Source organism: Pocillopora verrucosa, chromosome 11 (genome assembly GCF_036669915.1).
Source record: "Pocillopora verrucosa isolate sample1 chromosome 11, ASM3666991v2, whole genome shotgun sequence".
Classification (NCBI taxonomy): domain Eukaryota; kingdom Metazoa; phylum Cnidaria; class Anthozoa; order Scleractinia; family Pocilloporidae; genus Pocillopora; species Pocillopora verrucosa.
Window position 1 is genome coordinate 15,941,160 of NC_089322.1, and position 9,977 is coordinate 15,951,136.

The 9,977-nt window shown below is 39.1% G+C and overlaps 1 protein-coding gene across 1 annotated transcript; it reads right to left on the minus strand.

Annotated features, from left to right (window-relative positions):
• Positions 1 to 2,091: 2,091 nt before the first annotated feature.
• LOC136277080 (uncharacterized) lies at positions 2,092 to 9,420 on the minus strand. The gene is made up of 4 exons (XM_066158736.1): positions 9,303 to 9,420; positions 4,226 to 4,717; positions 3,233 to 3,391; positions 2,092 to 3,076 (listed from the first exon to the last, which is right to left on the minus strand). The coding sequence occupies exons 1-4, from the start codon at positions 9,376 to 9,378 to the stop codon at positions 2,397 to 2,399; spliced, it is 1,407 nt and encodes a 468-aa protein (XP_066014833.1). The 5' UTR covers positions 9,379 to 9,420; the 3' UTR covers positions 2,092 to 2,396.
• Positions 9,421 to 9,977: the final 557 nt, after the last annotated feature.

The window sequence follows — 9,977 nt, forward strand, 5'->3', positions numbered from 1 at the left end:
ACAACCTTAAAAAGATAAAAATTTAAACTAAGGATAGTTTTCTAAAATCATACTCGCCTGAGTTATAATTAATAAAGAGCCTTTTTGGACACTGTGTCAATGGAGTCATATTTGAAACCAGCGGTTTTGTTCACTTAGTAGATAGAGTGAAGAACATTGTTCACATTCCTCTTTTCTCCGAGTGAAGAAACATGATAAAAGATCAAAACAATAAGCAGCCGCTGCAAGGACGAAACTAAACAAAAGATTTAATGAGCAGACCAATTATAGCACTGCACGTGAATTTTAAGACTGTATAATTCAAAGCCGTTTTATGCAAAAAAACAACGTGAATTCACCAAATTTTGAGAACCGAGACCCAACAACATTTATTCACTTGAACTCAACACTGCATTTGTGGGTTACGCCCAAGGGGAAATCTTGCGTCCCTAAAGGAGGTAAGCATCTATTCGAACTACTCACAAAATTCTTTGGACAAGTGAAAGTTCATTTTTGATCGAAGTTTTCCTGGACGTCTTAACTTGCCAAACCAATGATCAAAATATTTCGGTATAATACAAAATGCTTACCTGACATTTTTTCTCTCAAGAGGACGTTACAACTACAGTAGCTCCCGCACATCTTTCCTCTTCTCTAAACTTGCCTTGTGCTTCATACCTCAATGAAAGTACAGCTGCAGCGTGAATTAATTGTTGCCAAATTTGCATAGGGCAAAATTCTTTCTTGACAAGTGCCTAGGAAAACAGTCATTCATCAACAGCTTTTTGCATAGCTTTTATTGATTCGGGAGAAATAGTGTGGTGAGAGCTTACCTTACTCAGACACACTATTGAATGTCGTCATGCAGAGGAATCATGATTGGTGATTAAATTTTAACTAACATTAGAAGAAGCCAACTTTTCATGTGAAATAACAATAAATCTTGCACACATTTCCTTTTTTATATAAATACACGTCGGAGAGTCGATAAACATGTATTGGAGAGTGAGCAGACGTAATTCAACAGGCCAGTCTGCTACAACACTTATGAACGCCATAATTAATGTCGACATACTTACCAACAGCAACATCTCGAAATGATGCACGTTGCGGCCTGGAATCTGCTAAGATATAGGCTGTTAAAGGTAAGTAAAGCACTATAGATATTATTTGTATAGAGCTTGACAACCGACCGATAATCCGATAACAGACGATTAACTGCAAAAATTGTACTTGTAAACGGCTAGCCTGTGGAGAGAATTAGCAACTGGAAACGCTTCTGCATTCACAGGCTGATATACGGCTAAAAGCAGACCGAAAATAGTTCAACTTTCGCCCGATGCCCTAAACACCATGCTTTCAAGCTTAAAAGATGTTATATTTGGAAATCTGAAAAAAACTTATCATTTGATTTTTCTCAAGTGAAAATTTCAGTAACAAACAACTTTATTTGTCACATACACTTCAGATTTCAAAAGTGAAAACCCAACTTGAGAATCTCAAGCAGCTAACGATTACACAGATTTAGTTTGAACACCTGTGACGGTCAATTTAGATTTTCCAAACTCAAAATCTAACTTGGTTTTAATTGTTGTAGCAAACAATTCAGATCTCTTATCAAGAGCTCTGAACTGTAAAAATAACATGTATTTCGGATTTCTGACTGTAGCTGTAAACCCGAAATGCATAAATTTGGAAAAGACACACATCTGAGATTTGCGATTCAAATCGAGATCTAGACGTGCGTGCTGAGAGTTAGCACTCTGCAATACAGTTTAATAGTTCTCATTTAATGTAACCGTGGCGAGACTGGCCGTAAATGTGGTAAACGTAGATAAATGCATTTCGTTTTAAAAGGATATATTGGCGTTTTCGCTAATCGTCCATGCTAAAATAAAAGAGACCATGAGACTATTGAAAACGTATGGTATTAAAAGCGCCTCGTTTCTTTTGTGGACAGGTGAAAAACGGAGACGCCACATTTTCTCGCTCCATTAGTGTTTTCAGGGGTTTTGCTTGTACAGTAATCCATGCTAAAACACCTGAAATCGCCGATGAAAACGGACTACTGAAAACGATTTCAAAAGTAAAACATTTTGAAACGGTCTTCAAAACGCCAAGAGAAAATAATGGGACATTATTTTATCTCAAAAACGCCTAATTCCCGTTTTCTCCTGATGAAAGAAACGGCGGCTTTAAGAAAACCGTGACGTAAAAAGCGTCACATGCTGTTGTTTCCACTGGTAATTTCGGGCGCTTTCTTGTGAATTATTTGTGGAAATGCATCAAAATTTATATGTTCTTCAATTCAAAAAAAGTCAACACGTCAGTGCAGGCAGGTAAAGACGACCACGAAACAAGTAGATGAGCATTGTTAGTTGAGACGAAATCCGATACTACTAAGTGTAGAGGAGGTTTTACAAGAAGCTTGGGACCAAGTCGGAAATAAGAATAACACGTGACCTACCTATACCTATATCACCAGGACAATTCGGGTGTTCACGCATGACAGCTGCTAGATTGTGAGGATCAAATGAACAATTCGTCTGTAACGTCACTCTACTTGTATTGTTCAGTGCCTCTTTCCATCTGTGAGCAAATTTCACACAATGCTCACTCAAGCACCAGTTCTGTCTAGTGACAGATGAAGAATTATTGAGACAGTTTTTGACGGCTACGTCATAAATTGCTCGGAGATTCCTACAAAGGTCGCGTGGAATAAATCTGATCTTGGCAGTGTTTTCAGTTTTTCCCCACTGATCGCTGTCTGTGACGCGAATTTTTACATCAAATTCGTCACCATTTTTAAACTGAAAATCGTCCGTGACTTCAATTCCCCCGGTAAGACGGTGAACACAGAAATAACTCATTGGCTTGACAGTGCCAGCAGCTTCACAAAAGTCGTCAATGCCGCGCCGTTTCCGTTTTGACTCACTGCGTGACAATTGTTGTTGCGTGACATTCTCCATGTAAAACAACAACGGTTGAACCAAAGACTCTAAGCGCCCCGTGACAGTAACATTCGTGACGAGAGTTTCAGATTTGATGTCATAAGGCAGATAAACGACCTGATCACTGAGCTGCAACGGATTTGTGTCTGTAAAGGATAAAAAAATCAAGAAAATATACACGAGGCTGATTCTGACAAAGTAAAAACCTAAAGAGAACTAGTAGTGAATGGATCCTTGCTCCTGTACACTCTTTGATTTACGTTATATCTATTTCACTTACACCGTTTTGTTCAATGTCATACCTGAGCAATTGGACTCGCTTGTCATTCCTGTTTTTCCAAATGTCTGTTTCTTTGCAGGACATTTTTTGCATGACCTTTGACCCTGCTTGTTCTGATAAGTGTCTGATGGACAACGGTCACATAGACTACCGGAAACGAATTTAAACCCAGGCAAGCAGCCTAAAGAAAGAAAGACAACAAAAATTTACGTCTGTCTCGGCTTAGATTTGAAATAAGCTTAATTAATCACCAATTGATACCACTTTTGCGCGTGGAGTGCCACCAAGCGCAGACAATTCACCTCTGCATTGTCAGGAGCCGCTAGCTTCTAGAAATCTGTTAGATTTCTTTGGCTCAAAAACATTGTATAGATGAAACACCACAATTAAGCGCGTTTAAATTTGTTTGATTTTTTAAAGCTGTTTATTGGAGGTTAAGGTGGGCTCGACTTCCATCATTCTCTCGATTCTCGTCTTCGATCTTCCCGAGAAGGTCTCTTGGGGGGAGGAGCGATGGCTCATCCCTAACCAGCGGATGATAATCGAGCCTTGCTTAGAGGTTCGGTTAGAAGAATACAGTGGTCAAACGTCTGCGCATGTTCGGTAAGAGGAGTAATCTCTTGGGTACAAACATTGAAACGATTGGTGTCACACAAGGCGGCCCTTCCTAGTGCCTTCAGGCTTTTCAAACTCACAAAACAGTAAATCAAGACATTTCAAAAGCGAATAAAGTTTTTTGTAGAGCCCGAAACTGATGGTAAATCAACAGAACATCCTAATGAAATAATATTTATGTCAGAGTAGTTTAAAGTTCTCCACTTCCCTACTTCTCTTTCTCTTTGCAGCTTTCTGTGAACATTTCAGCTCATTTTCGTGAATTTTGCGTAGAAGCGATATCTTTACATTTTTCTTTAAATTTTTCCCAGGAACTTGGCGGACGGCCGGCCGAAACTATTTCATTTGTGCATGCCTCATGTTTGACCGCTGTATTAGTTACTGGTTGTTGGTAACTTACCACACTTGGCGCTGTTAATCCGTATTGAGCCCGTAGCACAGCAAGGCGGCGGTATATCTCCACCACAACATGATGTCGTATTTGATATTGAGGATAAATTGTAGGTGGAGTAAGTTGTATCTCCTTGCTTTATTTTTGGAGTATTTGAGTCTAAAAATTGCTTGTAGTTAGATAGAGTACTGATACAATCAAACAGCTTCTTGGAAACTTCATAATCTGGCACACTTGTAGATGCTGTAAATATCAGTGGCATTCTAAAAAAAACACTTCTCACTCCTGGGAGAGAGTTAATGATATCTTTCCTGGTGACTGTGACACCACTGCACGCAGAGAGAGTGGAGAGAATGGTGGATACTCCACTGAGAAGACCAGAAAACGTCTTTCTGGTGTTACTTATGGTGCTACTTGTAAGACCTCCCTGGATTTCATAGTGAAATGTGATGTCGACCTCGTAACATCTTTTTACATCGTAGTTAGCAATCAGTGAAGCATCTGAAATCGTAGAAGAAAACGTAGAATTTGTTTAAAATGACCAATTACAACATACAACAGACTCTTGTTTACATATACTTTTTCTTGTTTTTATCTTAGTTAGTTCTTATGGACAAGAAATTATTTATCGCCAGTGGGGATGTATTTTTGGGGTTTTATATTTGGGGTCACATGATTTTCAGGGGGAACGGGAGGGGATCAGTTGTCGTCAGGTGGGTGTAATCACATTATCACATCATTTGCGACAACAGTTATCTATCTGCGCGCATCTGTAGTACGTTGTGAGCGTTTGAAGAGAACATTAATGTTTGTGTTCTGATGATTTGTAATTCACCTTGCTATGGAAAATTCTTGTATCTCACGCGAAATATTGAGAGCATTAGGTACGAAGAGAACTTTAACATAAAAAGACAGTTTTTTTTAAAGATGTCGAGCAAAAGGAAGGACCTGCGGATCGACAATTGTGATGTCACAATTCTATCACTTAGTAACAATCCTGTACACGTCTTGTGCCCAGGCCTCACCAATTCCGTTCACACAATTGGTCGAAGTTCCGTACTTTTTGCAAGTCACATGAGCCAGCGGTCCTGACCAGCATTGCCCTGCATACTGAACTCCAAACACTAAGTACCCAGCCCTCTTTGCAGCCTGTGCACATCTCTGAATAGCATTGCTATCAAACCTCCAGTTGCCAAGCATTTCTGGCATGGCTCGAGTACGATAGTCTTGAAAACATCCAAGGCGGAAAAAGTTGACTGCCGGAAATAAAGGCACAGAGGTTTTCAAAGAATTCGCTCTAAAACTGGCGAGTCTCTACATTTATAGGACTGCAATGCGTAAAGTAATCGATTTGCCTTGGCAGACAGACTATGTTTCTTTTTTTTACTTTTAAAAATCTATGTGGGTCAATCTTGTATCAACCGTTTTATTTTCTGTTTTAGAAGCGCTACGATGTTTGTTTTCTTTTACATTTCGACGCAAAAAAAAACTTGTTGAGGTAAAACTTCAATGAAGGAATACTCCGAAAGCAAGGTAACAGGGAAATCCTCTTCTATGCTGTCATTAGTCACTCAACGAAATTTCGCTTAGACAGATAATACAGTCCTTGCAGGTGATTGCGTTTCGGCATCATGCTACTACAGATGTCCTTTCTTTCAGGCAAACGGGAGAGACGTGGTGGAAACATCAGAGCTGCTTCGAAATCTAGCCATTCAAATATAGCCATTTTCAGCAACGTCATCTTTCAAAACAGCCAAAGGATTATGCGTATGTATCTCGCACCAGACCAGTCAGAGCGTCGTTTCAGTTCTTTGGTTTGAGAGGTGTTCAAATTTCAACAAAGTAATGGGGGATTCGCAGAAAGCGGTTCGTAAAATGGAATCATCTTTTAGAATGAGAAATGTTGGCTTTTCTGTTTTTTAACGTGTATTTTACCGCGCTTTATGAGAAATGCGATACTACTGGACAGATGAAAGATATCAGATTACCTATAGTAAACGTGTTACTCATGCTGTGAAAATTGTGGATAGTTGTTCGAGAGTAAATGGAATTCTGTACTGCACTGTAGCACGATCATGGTTATTGTTCCTTTACGACGAGAGTAAGTGAAAAAATTTTGAATCAAATATTGCTTGAGGTGTTGATGAATTGTACCAAACATTTTGATTTGAGCAGTTCTTTAATGGCAAGCTGTGTTGCAAGGTTCATGATTTGTTGAGTGTGCCGACCATATTTTTCTGGATTGGTTTGCTCGGTGCTATCTCTTGATGAATGTCTGATTAAAATTAACTATGGACGATTTTGTGTATGTTTTTGATGCCTGGAGAAAGTGATCTTGTGGAGTCGTTTGTGTTTGGCCAAGGATTAATTCAGATACCATCGTTAGCATGTTTAATTGATTTTGTCATATGAGGGAGGCATTGGGGCTCACTGGAAACCGCAAAACCGTAGAAAAAATCATCCAAAACCGAAAAACCGAAACTAAAAATTCGATCAAAACCGAAAATCGCATGAAAAACTTTCAAAACCGATACATTTTCACATCCCAGTCATTAAAACCCTGATCGATCCGATACAGTGGTGACAAGTGGAGCATACAGAGTCAGCTACACTAATTTCATTGCAGGATTTATGAATACCATGGACTTGGCATTCGTATTTTCTCGTATCTGCTTAAATTAACACTGCTCTCTCAAGGAACTAGAGCGAGGTCTCTGCGGACTCAACATCTGGTAATGGAGCTTAATTAAATTAAGGAAATTCGCACAAAAGTCCTCGACAGGATTGCAATTTTGCAGCCGCAAAAAGCTATAGCTCTGAAAGTTTCATCGAAAATCCCTAATGTAACATTTCATTTGCGAACTAAGAACTGAAAGTTTGGAGATTCTATTGGAATGTTGAATCAATCAGTCATGTGTGGCCTGTAACTTGGTCACCAACTTAGAGGTGGCGTTGATAAAGAAACTCTGGCAATGTTCCGTACTTAGCCGTACCCTGCGTGTAGCCGTACCTTCCCCTCCCTCCACCACCCTAGGGAAGGGGGAAGGTACGGCTACATGTAGGCTACCTAGTGATCCCTGCGATATTTCAATTAGTTTGTCACGCATTCCTCTCGATAATATTTGCGTTCAGCGACTATTAGAGATTAGTGGAGGCGTGTAATTGCTGGCTCAGATCGAAGAGAAACCAGATCCCAAATAGGTCAAATAGGAAAGACCGAAAACCGCATCGGATATCAAATCCGAAACCCGTTAGTATTTTTGCGAAAACCGAAACCAAATGCTTAAAGACGGAAAATCCGCAAACCGCAATGAACACCAAAACCGAAAAACCGAAGTTTTTTGGCACAAAAACCGAAACACCGAAATAGAAATAGCCAAAACCGTAAAACCGAAAATCCCAATGACCCTTCTTATATGGAATGAATGATTTACGGAGGTAAGTTAATATGATGTGATCTTCTAACGTCGAAAATATATCAAGTCGAAGGAACAGGTTTTGTCTCGGTCCGCATTTTTGTCAATAAAACAAACACATACCGCTTGAAGAGATGACAATACAGACCACGTGCAAAACTGTCAATTGTTTCTCGAATGTTGCGCGTGTTTAAGAATATTCAATGGTGACATCTCGTTTTCATCTACATCCACTTTTATTACGTTGGTAAAATTTGTACAAACATCACACCAACCAACTTGCGCGCAAAGTGAGAAGACTGTAGGAAGGCTTGAAATTATATTACGATCGATTTTCATCAAAATAGTGCAAAAGTGATTGCGTGACGCTCGGTAAGTTTTAGATGACATGTTATCACATACCAGACGAAAAAGCTCTTTAGATTCTCAGTCTGCATTTTGTGCCCACTCTGTATTCTGCAGTCTACATTTTGTATCTGGTCTGCAGCCAGCAGTCTGAATTTTGTACTAACAGGTATCCGTGGCACCAATACAATTTATTTTTGGTCACAGTTATTTGCACAACACACACAGTCTACCACAAGATACCTGTGTGTGAGTTTATTCGACATTTTCGTTCTTTTCCGCGTTAATACTCTTCTTTCCTTTTGTAAGAATGCAGACATCACTTACAATGTTTCAAGTAATCCACTCACCCCCCAAAAAATATCTCTTGCATGCATAGCATGCCTATGTTTAACATAGTAAGCGGTCAGACAACAAGCGATGTACTGGAAAGTAAGGCGAGGTATTTGTATTGAGAATTTGACTGCATTTTTTTATTCCTAAGAGTTGTCGTAAATATTCCCATATAAACTCTTATAGTTTCGCCATGAGTCTCATTTCGCATGATGATCATCTCACAGCTGAAGCCTAGGCCGCCTGTGGTGAGTGTTTCAAATAAATTTAATGAATTTAATTAAATTTAATTTACGCTAAGACGCAGAGGGTTATATTTTTTAGTTTATAAAAATGATCTTTTTGTTTCACACTGTCGCTTCTATTAGACTATATGTCAAAATGCAGATAAATGTTTGATCGAAAATGAAATTCTTATAACCAAGCTTCTCATAAAATACAACACCCCGATGACGTGACAAGAGAGTGGTTGAAGAGAATCGTTCAGAGAATCGATAAAAGTGCCAGAAAAGGTTTTTTGAAATAAAAATGAAAAGGTTAATTTCAAGGTTGACTTGAAATCAAGGTTAAATTTCATGAGTTGCCTTAAAATCAGGGTTGTTTTCAAAATGCGTCAGAATCCCCCTTTTCTAACTACTTCAGCGCTTGAACACAAATGTAAGCGGAAAATTTTGCCAGAAAGGCGCAATTGAAAGTATGGGGTTCTATAGAGACTTGTAAATTAGGTCAGGCTTTTATTCAAACCCGGCCTTGAACTTAAAACTCAAAAGCTAAACGCTGACTACATTGAATTTTTTAGTTTGTCTTCCTTTCTAACGTATTTTTTGATGCAATGAAGATGCCTTCTCAAAATGCGAATTTGTCTCTAAAAATGACTGTCTCGTGATCCGTAGATAGCATTATACGACGGTTGTCTCGCCCTTCTTGGATGATCTCGGGCAATGATTCTTAACTGACTCTTTGCAAAGGATAACACTTATGGTCTCTCTTACCTGCAGTGGATTGGCTTGGTATAACGAAGACGAATAAGGTAAAAATTACCATCAAAGTTCCTTTCGTACACATCATCTTTGCAGTGGTTTTCCGTTTAGAAAACAACAATTCTACATGTTTAGGCATATCATTTAGTCGGAAATGACCTATCAGTATTTCCTTAAAACGGAATGAGGTTGACTCCTAACGGCTTGAACAATGAACAGGAAGCACGAAACAGATCTTAAGCTCACGCAAACTTAAACATACCACGAACACTGAAGCATGCCAGACTATTTCTTTTTTAATTTTTTAAATTTTTTATTTAGGGAAGTGGGGGATGGGTGAGGGGGTCCTGATCCTCTTTTACGCACTATTTTAGAAAAATCATCGTGTCACGTAAACTTCAAACAGCGATTCACGTGTCACGTGACCAGTCCTCGTCATCGCCAGAATAACAGGTAATTTGGTGTTAACAACTAAATTGAAAACGTAAATTTGCCATCGTAAAGACGTTAAAGGCTGACGTTTCGAGCGTTGGCGTACAATCGCTTTGACGAATATAAAGTTATAGTTTCAAAATCCTTGTTGAGGACTGAGGTTAACAAGTTTGCCAGAGATTGTAGGTGAGAACTGTATAGACTCTCTGTATCGCTAACAGTGAAGCTAGATACGCTACTTTCGGTAAACATCCC